This window comes from Sprattus sprattus, assembly GCF_963457725.1.
Source record: "Sprattus sprattus genome assembly, chromosome: 6".
Classification (NCBI taxonomy): domain Eukaryota; kingdom Metazoa; phylum Chordata; class Actinopteri; order Clupeiformes; family Clupeidae; genus Sprattus; species Sprattus sprattus.
In genome coordinates this window covers 26948423-26961153 of record NC_137925.1, presented here as the reverse complement: position 1 = coordinate 26961153, position 12731 = coordinate 26948423, and the positions used below count along the sequence as shown (strand labels likewise).

Genomic DNA, 12731 nt, shown 5'->3' with positions numbered 1-12731 from the left:
TAAAAACATACCGTCTTTTAAATGTTTGCAGAATTGAAAAGTTAGATTTTGCTGAGACAAGAATTTCTTCCTCAAGGTTTTGTTTTTTGAAAGCAGCACTTCTGTAACTTGAATGCCTCACTCATGTCATCTTATTTAGATTCATCCATCAACACGTCAAACTACCCAACACGCCGCTAACCGTGTAGGAGAGCCGCTGAATGCACAAGGAGCCCTTGCATGGGGTCACAAGTAGGTTACTGTGACACTAAACACAAGCTCTGCCAATCTGACGCAAACAGATCCTACTGGGCTTTATGCTTGTGCATTTGCGTTCCCCCGCCTGAGATCAGTCAAGCAGGGCGGGGGCTTATTTGATCTGCCACAGCACAAGCATGTATTCAGACAGAAGCTACTCATCACCATGGGGTGGGGGTGGGGGTGAGGTGGGGGTGGCGTTGACCTCTAAAATCACAGACTGAGAACAGTAAGAAAGAGATAAACGAAAAGCAGGGTGATGAGCAGAAACGGCAAAGAGAGGAAAAGAGGCTCTGGTGACATTACATCCTGAGTCCTGCAAATGGACCTCTTTAAGTATTACGAGCCTTATGGTGCCATAAATGTGTGCTCGCAGATGCATTTTGACAAGCCTCTTTCTTCAGTCGCCACATCCCTAAGTAGTTATGTGCGACACCCAGATGACCTTCATCTACATATGTACTTCTTATGACCTCGGCTACTATTTATCCTCAAACACAGACCAATACAAACATCATCTACTCCACTCTAGTCCCTGTGCTATCAAACAGACTTTGAACATTAAAAGCTATTAAATATTAACCATATTGAGTGCTGGCATCCAGCATCCATGTTGTCAGAGAACTGCTCAGCTGTGATCTCAACTCCTGTCATGAAAACATCAGAAGCCTAACAGAGGTATGCACAAGTGGATGTTCATTCACTTAATGATGATGTTCTATACAGGCAAGCATGATTTGGTACTAGCTAACTATTATATACTAATATGACTAATAACACTTATTATTGTCTTAATCAGAAAGACACATAACAGTTATTTAGAGTAGGTATTTAGAATATATGTATAACCCTTATGCAAATGAATCTATTAAAAATACATTTGGTACCATAATATATATACATACTGTATATATATATATATATATATATATATATATATATATACATTATTAACATGTTTCGAATGAAAAACTATGGAAACATTATTAATTGTGTTTATACCGAAGTAGTTGTATGAAATGAATGAAACGAGCTGTATCAGATCTGTCTGGGTGTAGCCTTAAACTCCTCATTTCTTGATCCTGAGCCGGTACCTCTCTGCTCATGGCCTCATGCACACTGTCTGCTCTGCCATTCTGTGTTTTCTCAAGGGATCAGTTTTTGTGCCTCATCATTGTACTACTTGTAAAGCATGAATGAAATAATGTGACTGACAAGATGGGGGTTGATCGAAACACCTTCACATTTAAACGTGTCTAGATCTGACTCTGAATGCACCCAAACATATATTAATGACACCAAAAAAGCCATCTCAATAGGTATTTAAGTTGTGATGATGAGCACCACAGTTCCCTACAGAAAGAGCCTCTACAACAATCAATCAATTTGCCACTGAAGCGATACCTATTATCAAAAACATAAATTCTCTTTTTAAATGTTACATAGTCTGAGTGTAAACTGTTAAAATAAAATGGCAATATAATTTAGTCTTAAGCACACCCGTCCAAAAGTAATTTGGGCAATTCGACGAGTCGTATTACAAACATAAACCGATTTACACGTTTTCTTCCATAATCTGTTCAGGAAAGGTTTTTACATGTAATGAACCGTGGCTAAGCGTTGCTTTCTCCTGGGTTTGAAGTGAAAGGTGGATGAAGAGAAAGAAATATCAACTCTGTGTGGGTGTCACCCTAAATTACCATGCACACAATGTGGAAAAACTATAATTTGCAAGAAATATGCAGAGAAGGATTTTCTGCACTAGAGATGAGAGATCTGGAGTACCAAGAGCCATAATGTCATAGGCAGAAAAACTATAGCCTTTGAATCTATACGCTGATAGGGAGTGGGGGATGTAGTGTGTGTGTTAGTGTGTGTGCGTGTGCGTGTGCGTGTGCGTGTGCGTGTGCGTGTGCGTGTGCGTGTGTGTGTGTGCGTGTGTGTGTGTGTGTGTGTGTGTGTGTGTGTGTGTGTGTGTATGTGTGTGTGTGTGTCTGGACAGTGATGGGTAATTAGGAAATGAACTACCGAGTCACACAAAATGCCTTCCACCATTACAGCATCATCATTGTCAGATTCACCTGAATGTGACACTAGCAACCTTAAGCTAATGATTTTAGTCATGGTGTCAACATCAATAATAGCATGCTGTTTTATCCAGTTTGTGACTTACATAAATACAAATGTGTGAAACTAAACCACATATTTCCTTTGGGCACCATTAAAATAACTTTGGTTGGCAGAAATGAATGGTTCTGAAGGTTACTACTAAATCTCCCTCGCCTGTATTTGAGTATCTCAGTCCCACAGCTAGGGCTTAACCCTGATCTCTGTGACTCACAATTGCATGCTTCTGTCTTTGTTGCATTGGCTGTTACAGCAGTGTGAGGCCATTCTTGTCACCTCTGATTTACATTTATTCCCCTCACCTGCTTTTATTTATTAGCCACTTTGCATTTGGCATATCTCTCTTCGGGAATCCTGATCTGGATTGCACCAGTATTTAAATAAACTTTTCCCCTCATTAGCACTATCTCCAGCCTCTGAGCTTGGCAGTGTTTCATTTACAGCACAATGAACACAAGGTTGGAGAATATGCTCTCTCCCTCTCTCCCTCTCTCTCTCTCTCTGCATGAGAGTGCAAGCTGACACACCCACGCACTAAAACAAGAATATATCAGATTTATCAGTCCGGTTGTAAGCCACAACTATAGTGCTTAGACATGTAAATTTGTTAATATTTGTGTAAATAGTTTCTGATGCTGTCCAGGGCGTCTTTGTTTATCTATTTGGCATGTTTAGGTTTGTTATGCCGGTTGGTGGTGAACGCAGTGATTTTAGGTCATCTGAAGCTCACTAATCTTACACCATTTTCCTTTTCTCCTACATACACCTTTTAAAATTGCAGTCCCTTCTATCCAAAAAAAGAAAGCAGAGCTAAAAAGGTTCAAATAATGACACAATCAACTCTTCTCCCCCTTGATGCAATTACACAGCAGGCCGTCGCAATTGCCACATTTTCAACACATTCACCACTGGTGTACCACTACCTAATGTTTGTAATTGCCAGCGGGACTACCACCATAACCCTCTCTTCACGGACCAAAGCAACTAGCCAAAATAGGGAAATACACTCCGCCTGCTTTGGTGTCACCTCCTCACCTCAGTACAGTATTCTTAATATTCACCTCTGATGAAATTCATGCACAGTTCAGCCTTTGTGTGGTTTAATCCCCTGACCAACCCCTCCACCTCCCTCCCCGGCTGCCACCCTCCAACCCCACTCTTATCTACAAAAGGGCAGTAAAAGGGGGAGTGGGAGCCGTGTGCAGGCTTAAAAAGGAAGTCATGAATTACCTGTCGGGTGTGGATTTGCCCAGGAGTCTTGAAACTCCCCTGACAGCTGCACTCTGAGACACTGTACGGATCAGAGCTGGTGGAGGAGCACTTGGAGAGCGAGTCACAGCCCACCACAAACGTATTGTCCAGAGGGAGCTCTTGAATGACATGGTGCTTCTTGGGCGCAACGGGGGTTTCCGGTTTTATCTGGAACGTGGGCTGAGGGGAGGCAGATTTGTAGTGCTTGGCTAAATCTGGACTGTCAGGTTTGAAGGTGGTGGGTGTGGTGGCCCAGTTGTACTTCCCCATGGTCTGCTCCTCTAGCTCAACCGGCAGGTCAAGTTTGCCGTTTATGTGCTCGTGAGTCGGGTCGTCGGGCTTGGATTCTTCAATGCTGACAAAATTAAGCAGCAGGCTCTTGGGAGACCTCTTCTTTTTCTTCTTCTTCTTTTTGATCTGGCGGTTCTCCTGGTTAGGTGACACCCACTCGCCGCTCTGCTTGCCCTTCTGAACCACTTTGTGCCGCGGCGTCTGCCGACAGCGCACCAGCGCTGTTACGAAGATGACTAAAATGACAGTCATTGTGCCAGCAATGATGGCGATGACAACAATTACATAGGGGGCCTGAGGCGTTACCGCACTTTCTCCGACATTACGATCCAATGGAGTTTCCATGCTTTTGCGTAGTTGTTCCTGGATGTACGTGGCATTGGAAACAGAGTCGTTCACAAACAGATGAACTAAGGCAATGGCATGCAAGGACTCTGGTTGGCCAAGATCTTTGACTTCCACCACCAATCTGTGTAAACCTTGATCAGCTGTTGCAATCTTCTCCTGCAGCGTAATATTCCCAGTGTTTCTGTCGATAGAAAACAGTCCTCTCTGTGAGCCGCCTATGATGCTGTACTGAAGCTCCGCATTCATGCCTGTGTCATTGTCGATGGCAAACACTCTAGTCACCACGGAGCCTGGACTGGTGCTGGATGGAACCAGGTCGTAGGAGTAGTTAGACGAAGGGATGACGAAGACAGGCCGGTTGTCGTTGACATCAACAACATTGATGGTGACCTTGGCATATGAGGTGCTCGGCTTCTGACCCCCATCCACTGCTTTCACCATGAACGTGTACGAGCTCTGCTGCTCTCGATCGAAAGTGATGTTGGGCTTGATGACACCCGTTTTGGGATCGATGACGAAATTATCCTTCGCGTTCAGGATGGAGAGCGTGACCACAGCATTGTCCCCTGCGTCTGCATCGGTGACGGTGATCAATCCCACCGTGCCGTACAATGGGAGGTTCTCAGGCACGTAGAAGTTGTACTCCGGGTGGGTAAAGGCTGGGCTGTTGTCGTTTAGATCTTGGACGATCAATCTCACAGTGACGTTGCTCTGGAGAGAAGTTGAGCCATTGTCTCGGGCGATGACGGTGAACGTATACTTCTCATGCTTCTCCCTGTCAAGCCTTTTGTTAACCGAGAGAATTCCTGAGCGGCGATCTATGTTAAATCCATCAGGGGCGTCGGGACCAAGCGTGTAAATGATCTCAGCATTCGGCCCACTATCTGCATCAGTAGCACTGACTTTTATTAACTGGGTGGAGGGGTCGTTGTTCTCAGGGATGGAGAGCTGAATTTCAGGTTGAGGAAAGATTGGAGTATTGTCGTTCTCATCTTTGATTTTTATGAGCACCATTGCTGACGTGTTCAGATGAGGATTTCCTGAATCGGAGGCAACTATCTTAATTGCGTATTCTCTGGTGGTTTCGTAATCCAGGGGGGCAGCAGTCTCAAGCAGAAACTGGTTGTTAAAAGCAGGCTTCAACCTAAAAGGTACATCTGGGTCTGTGTAACATGTCACTTTTCCATTCAGATCAGCATCTTTGTCGGTCACAGTAATTAGAGCTATCTTCGTGTTTAACGGAGCGTTTTCTGACAAAAGAACAGTGCCATTCACAAGGTTTATTATATAGCGGGTGTCTATAGATGGGACGTTGTCATTTACGTCTGTGACGTTCACTATGACGGTAGCTCTGGAGGGGGAGGCGCTGCCATCACTTGCTAACACAATCAGTTTGTGAACTGGGCTGACCTCCCGGTCCAAAGGTTGCTTCACGGTAATCAATCCAGTCTTGCTGTCAATAGCAAAGTGTCGCTTGGTTGCGGGCGAGATTTGGTTGCTGAAGGTGAACTGGATCTGTGCGTTGGAGCCCAGGTCAGCATCTGTGGCATGCAGCTGGGTGACGGATGTGCCCATGGGGGCGTTCTCCGGCACGCTGACCTCTACCTCGCTGTCTTTGAAGACTGGCCGATTGTCGTTCACGTCAGACACGGTGACCTGCAGGATTGCTGTGCTGGACTTTGGTGGTGTGCCCCCGTCCTCCACTTTGATCTTCATCACAAAGGTGTCCTTCACCTCTCGGTCCAGGCTCTGCTGCACGATGAGTTGTGGCCACTTGTCTCCCTCTGGGGTCTCGATGATGTCCAGTCCAAACTCACTGACGCTCTGAGAGAGACAACAAAGAGTAATGAGCATTCACTTTTACAGATGGCATTACAACTGGATTAAGCATAAAAGCCCTTTAGTCATTTCTGTGTCTGGATGGGGCACTCATGTTGTATTCCACCTTTTCTTCAAAATAATAGGTTGAGAAAGGCAAGGGACAAGATCCTACTCAGCCTTTTGGATTTTAAACAAAACTCAGAGGCACTAGTTTGTTTTAGCTTTAAACGTGTGTTTGCGCGAACTGCAGCAACAACCCTTGGGGTGAAAGTACCTCAAACCTTTGCATAGGGTCTTCAAAATATTGACTTAGGAAACACAACCAGAGGAAATAAAGCACTTAAGCAACGTAAAGCCTTTAGCAAACACTGGATGCTAAGGAGGTGGTAAACAATCCTCTGCAGTGCGTGCGGGCAGGCATGCCTGTACTCTAAAAGAAACCCTTGACATGTTTGTATTCTTCTTAAACAGAGCTAATCTAAGTCTGGTGAATAATAGAATCAGACTGGTAGACACACACAGAAAGACAGACTGAAAGACAGATGGATAGAAAGACAGCCGGATAGATGGATATATATATAATTAAATATATAAATATATATATATATAGAGAGAGAGAGAGAGAGAGAGAGAGAGAGAGAGTGAGAGAGAGCGAGAGAGAAAGAAAGATGGAGGGATAGAAGGTTGCAAATAGCAATTTACTTTGGTGTTTTTTCACAAGACAGATCTGAGGAACAGCCTATTGACTCCTGTGGGGAGTCACGTTGCTGTTTGAATCACTAATAAAGGTGTTCCGCTTGTTTTCCTGAGCAGGCACATCGGTAGAGGTATATTTTTCAAGTGGTGGCACTGGCACACTCGACACTCCTGATGCTGCAATCCTCTCTGTTGGTGAACGTTGAATGTATACCGACCAACAAACCAATTTAAAGAACAAAGTCATGCGATTCAGTCTCACTTGCGCTGCCTTAATGGAATAGTGATTCCAGCCCTCTCCCCACTCTGATCCATTCCACCATGCTTCACCCAAAATGAGATTGCATTTTACCTCACAATCATGCGTCTGCTTTTGGTGTGGAGGCACTCCAAAGACTTCAAGTTCACATTCAAGAGAGACAGTAGAAAAGGGAGCCAAGAGATAAGCTCTGTTTTAAATATGCTGCAAGACCTCCATAGATTAAAGAGAGCAAAAAAATAAAAAATTGCACATTTAAAAAGCCTGAGGAAAATGAAAAACAAATGCACATGTAATCCTCAGGAGACTCCAGCCTTGACTGTTCAAAGTAATTGCCTTCCCCTCTAAAACTAGCACTAATATTTATGATTACAGATCAGCTGGCGTATTTTCAACCTTTGTAAAAACAAGACTGAGAAGAGACTGTAATGTTAAAAAATACAATAAGTCTCCAAACACATTTGCCAAACAAAGAGGCTCTTTGATGCTCTTACAGTCAGAAATAGTTTCATGCTGAAACAAGAAAAAGCATCTTTCCTAAGAGATAAGCTTCATGCTACACACAAAGAGTGGAAGATTACTCTGTCTAGGCACATCTTTCATACCAGATTAACATATGTGTTTTTGCCTTGTGAAGGGTCTGACCAACCAGATTTGAACAACACAAACAAACCAGACTTATGTGTTCAAAAACAACAAAACCATTCCTTTGATCTGCATAGTAACTGTCTATGAAAATGACTCCTGTATTGTGAGCATAATCAGTCCTGGGCTTTCCAAGATTGTGTGACATCCTTCTTTAGTGGTTGGCAAAGCTTGTGTGGCCACCATCTGTGGCTTGTTTGTGGATTATCTTAATATGTAAAAACTAAATGCACGGTCCTAAAACAGCCCGACTTCCAGGCCTACTGTCTATGTATCCATACATCTCTCCATCTATCTCTCCATCCATCCTTTCACCTCCCCATGCGGCCATACCTCTGCAGTATTCAAACCTTCCACCAAGGCTTTCTTGTGGAGAGAAATGGAACCCTAACAGATGGATGGGACAGCGTTGGGTTATGGACCGGACATGTATTTGTCTGTGTTTGCTCTAGTTTTACACAAACTACTGCTGGCAATGTGCCTGCTGAATGTAATAGGCTACATGGTGCTATGTCTGTGTCTGAATCAGTGATCAATCATCACTCTCTGCATTTCTTCACATGCAAAATGAGGCTTGGGGATTGTGATTACCTCCAGGGCAGGTTTAGAAAGAGCAAGACTAGCATGAATCACAGGCCCATGGGAAGTGACAATCATTTGAAAATAATAAGCATGCCACTGAAAAGAAAATCTCTCAAACCTTCCTCCAATTGACCTGTTACTTAGGAGAGACAGGCAGGTAATATAACCCGGCCAGATGATGATATATAATAGAAGTAATTGATACTGAAAATAGTTTCCTGTAGAGCAATCAGGAGGGATGAGCAGTCCAGCTGAGAGTGGTAACATAAGAGTGCTACAATCACACCATCTAACCTTACGCCACTGCAACTTCAACTAGACATCTCAGGCCCATGCGGGAGGCCATTTGGAGGTTGCGTGAAGTTATTTTAAATCCACTAGAAAGCTGCTTTATTGTGCTTCAGATTATCAGATGGTGCATCTTCAAATCAATGTGATGACCTTATTAAAGTCGATGGAAACCAAAAGTCTACTGAATATATCTGAAATTCATGGATGTTTAGGGCAATGGATGGTAAAAAGGGTATTTATTCTCCCTACCTCTCTTGATCTCGCTCGCTCTCCCTCCCTCCCCCCATCTCTCTCTCTCTCTGTCTCTATATCTCTCTTTCTCACACACACACACTCTCTCTCTCTCTCTCTCTCTCTCTCTCTCTCTCTCTCTCTCTTCCTCTTTCTACAATTTCAGCAAGAATTCTCCGTCCCTGTCTTCAATCATTATTTTCAATCAGTCATGACTGATAAAAAAACCAGAGCTACCATTCATTACCCTTAGATGAACAGACTTAGGAAAAATATACCTCAGTGACTTATCTTGGATAGGCCCACAACAAAAGATGACAATCTGTTCCTCAAACCCATATCAACAAAGACTAATAAAAAAAACTTTATTGATTGCCAATTTATTCTCTCTTTTAAAAAATTGACTAAATCCTATAATTAAAATATTTAATTGCCAAAAATAAATCGATTATTGCATCCTGGTAATGCAGAGCTCAGTAAAAGTGAATAATGCTTTACTGGATAAATATTAATTTTAATAAACAGTTGAGACTAATGCTTATAGTCATATACTTTGATAAATTGTTCAATTTAAGGCTCAAAGAACTGGAAAAACACCATTAACTAATATCACTGAAAATGACTTATTAAAACTGAGATGTCACCTAATTGCTCAAACATCAGTCCATGGATAGGAAGCCTATTTCACCTCATTTGTGTCATGGTGGATGAGAAGCTGATGCAGGTTTCAGGAAATAAATAGCAACAGGCCAATTTTGAAGAGATTAAAGACTTAAGGGATTGAAAGAGAGTAGACGCTGGTAACGTGCAATGTGGTGAAAACCCTTAAATGGTGGTTCAAAAATAACAATGGGCTGGGTGGACCCCACAACAAAAAAGTCAATACCTCCATCCCCTGAGCCTGATCGGATCCACATGCTCCCAGATAGAACTTGTAAAGAGCTTCTCTTTAAGTGATAAAATCTCTTCTAATGGAATGCCCTCCTCCAGCCATGCATGGTATTACTTTCCCCAAGCTGACCTTGGCCCGTCTCAGAAAGGGCCTTCAGCGCAGCGTTCCAGGTGACATCACAAAGACTAATGCTGATAGAACAATTAATATTTCACCTCAATGAAACCACTACACCCAATGAATGTCCTCTGTGAGGATGTGCCAGTCTTCCCTCTGAAATCACATTAATGACTAATGGAGGAGAGCTGCTAATCTCATTTCCACTTTCTCATGGCAGTGGGAGTGACTCGGAAGCATCGGCCCTGGTTGGTTATTCAGAGGGGGTGGCAGCGGCGGTACACACAGCTAATCATCCCAAAACTTCACGCTGAGGACAAGGCAGGGATGCAGGGCGAAGCGTTACTGTGTGGGAGCTTCTGAGATAATCTCAGAGGACCATGCAAATAAAGTCCAAGGGGTGGATTTAGGGCCAGTAGCCCCTCCAGGGAGAGCCTGCTCAAATCACTCCCAGAGTAAAAAAGATTTTTTTTCTTTCTCCTTCAATCTCTTTCTTGAACTGTAAGGCAGTACAACTGAGCTCCATCTCTGATCAACATGCAAGCAATTCACAGACACTGTCTTAGGAACTGATACAAGACCAGCATGGACAGCAGAGACTGGAGATGTTCAGTGTAATGTGCGCAGGCCTGTGACAGCTCTGGACTGGTCCCTTTCCACGCATAACAATTGACATCCACCAGAGAGGCCTTGGCGGCGAAAGGCAGTCCAAAATGCAAATTGATGTATGAATCAAACATGGATGTGTTTATTCTCACAAGCAAAAGTACAGATTACTTGTCCTTCTAAAATGACACACTAGATTAGTGTTAATTTAGTTAAAGGCTGTTCTGTGACACCATTCAAAACTGCGTTGTTTACCTGCTTGTGCACGGCATATATGAGCATGCTAATGTTCAAACACAATTTTGTTGCCAACAAAAATTATGTTCAATAAATACAATCCCAGTAATATATGAGCTGTGGTAGAGACCCTAGTAGAATGCATACAATTATCCTACTTTATCATTTGGGCTTACTATATTAAGCCACTGAGAGTACTGCACTATTTATCCATAGAGCACCAATTAAATGATGAAAGGAAACACTAGCCTCCTTCTGCATATTTTCCAATCCTGTTCGGTAACAGACTTACTATAGACAAATTATGGTAAATTACCTCTGAAACCTTGAGCTAAAATGTGGATGCTTCTGAACAGGTCATCAATCACCAAATTAGAATTCCTGTCGACCTATCAATTAAGTAATGCATTTAGCAGGGAGAGAGTGGTGTTGGTGGTGGTGGTGGTGCTTGTGTGTGCGTGTGAAGAGAGAGAGATACAGAGACACAGAAGAGAGAAAGAGAGAGAGAGAGACAACACGAAGGAGGCCATTGGGGCATCATGCACTATCAATTTAATTCACACTTAGGAACACACACACACACACACACACACACAGACACACACACACACACACACACACACACACACACACACACACACACACACACACACACACACACACACACACACTCACCTTGACAAGTTCATAGTGCTGAATCCCATTGATCCCCACATCTGGGTCAAACGCAGAGGGCACAGGATAGCGGTTGTTGATGGCTGTGTTCTCCGGGATGGAAATGTTTATGACCGTGGACTGGAACAGGGGCGCATTATCATTGATGTCCTCAATTAGGAACCGGATCTTGACCAGCCGGAAGATCTCATCTGGCAGAACAGCCACCTCAATCTCATAGAAGCACTGTTTCTCGCCGTAGATGCCCGAGCAGAGCTTCTCGCGGTCGATGCGGTTCGCCGTGGTGAAAATCTCCCCGGTGTTGGCCTCCACGCGCACCAAAGGCACGTCACCCGTCTTGTACACGGGCTTGAACTGCAGTGGCGAGGAGAGCTTGATGTCAGGGTCAAGCGCCAGGTCCAGGTCCTTGCGAAGGTTCCCGATGCGTACGTTTTCTGGCTGCTCCTCTTTCACCGTGTACTCCTTCTCCTGGGCCCAACAGAGCAAGGCCAGGCAGCTGAGCAGTAGCACCAGAACATGGGCCTCACTTGCCAAGTCCATAATCAGGGTTGGATGAGCTTCTTGTGTATGGGCTGCAATTCTAACACAATCAAGGGAAGAAGAAAAAAAAGACAATTGCTGAAACTATACACAGCTTTTGAAACCAGCATACATGTTCCTCTTTAATTAGTCGGCTTTCCCCAGTGGGTTTGGTTCTTTTTATAAAGGATGTTTCAACTTCTGTTGTGTTAAGACAGATGTCTTATTCGGATGTGTTGATGGAAATAATCTTTTTTTTAAAAGTAGCTTACAGAATAAGCGATGGAAGGCAACGAAGGCTTTGCATCATTTGACAAGATTTTAAGAGCAGCACTTTGGTAGTGGTTGTCCATATCCCTTCTATGAAAAATCCTGTCAGGGCATTATATAAATAAGAATAGCCAAAGGGCTGAAATCCTCACTTGGTGCCAAAAATGCAACTAGGTCACTGAGACAAACTGGAGAGACTTGATTGTCTGCATTATTCCAGTATGATTGTCTGTATTATTCCTTCCCATTTTCTATAAATGCAGTGTCTGAGATAGAATGTAATTTGAGTAATTTCCCCTGACACTCCAGAAAGGGATTCTTTTTAAACTTTTCTCTTTAATCAAAGCTATACCAACAATATTCAAGGTCTTTTTTAAGTACAGCTGGTGCAAGTTTGGAGCACTATAAAGAGATCTGTCCCAAATGTTGGCGGATTTCTTAATACACAGATATGAATAGTGCTAGCACACTAAGTAGAATGTTTCCGACACACGACAACAACAAAAACCAACTACAAAGTGAAAAGCTTGAGTATTTGCAAAATGAGTAGATACATCAGTCTATCTCTAATGCTTGGGATGCTGTAGGATGTTAAATGTTTAACTTGTCCTGATTTACATTTTAAAAGCACCAGAT

The 12731-nt window shown here is 43.3% G+C and overlaps 1 protein-coding gene across 1 annotated transcript in view; it reads right to left on the bottom strand.

The window, feature by feature from the left end:
* pcdh11 (protocadherin 11) overlaps positions 1–11846 on the bottom strand; it is a gene marked incomplete at both ends in the record, with an annotated part of 120828 nt that extends 108982 nt beyond the window's left edge. Inside the window, 2 exons of the mRNA XM_080841176.1 lie at positions 3595–6078; positions 11307–11846. Coding sequence (XP_080697302.1) covers positions 3595–6078; positions 11307–11846 — 3024 coding nt within the window. The remainder of the gene's footprint in view (positions 1–3594; positions 6079–11306) is intronic.
* Between the last annotated feature and the right edge of the window lie 885 nt (positions 11847–12731).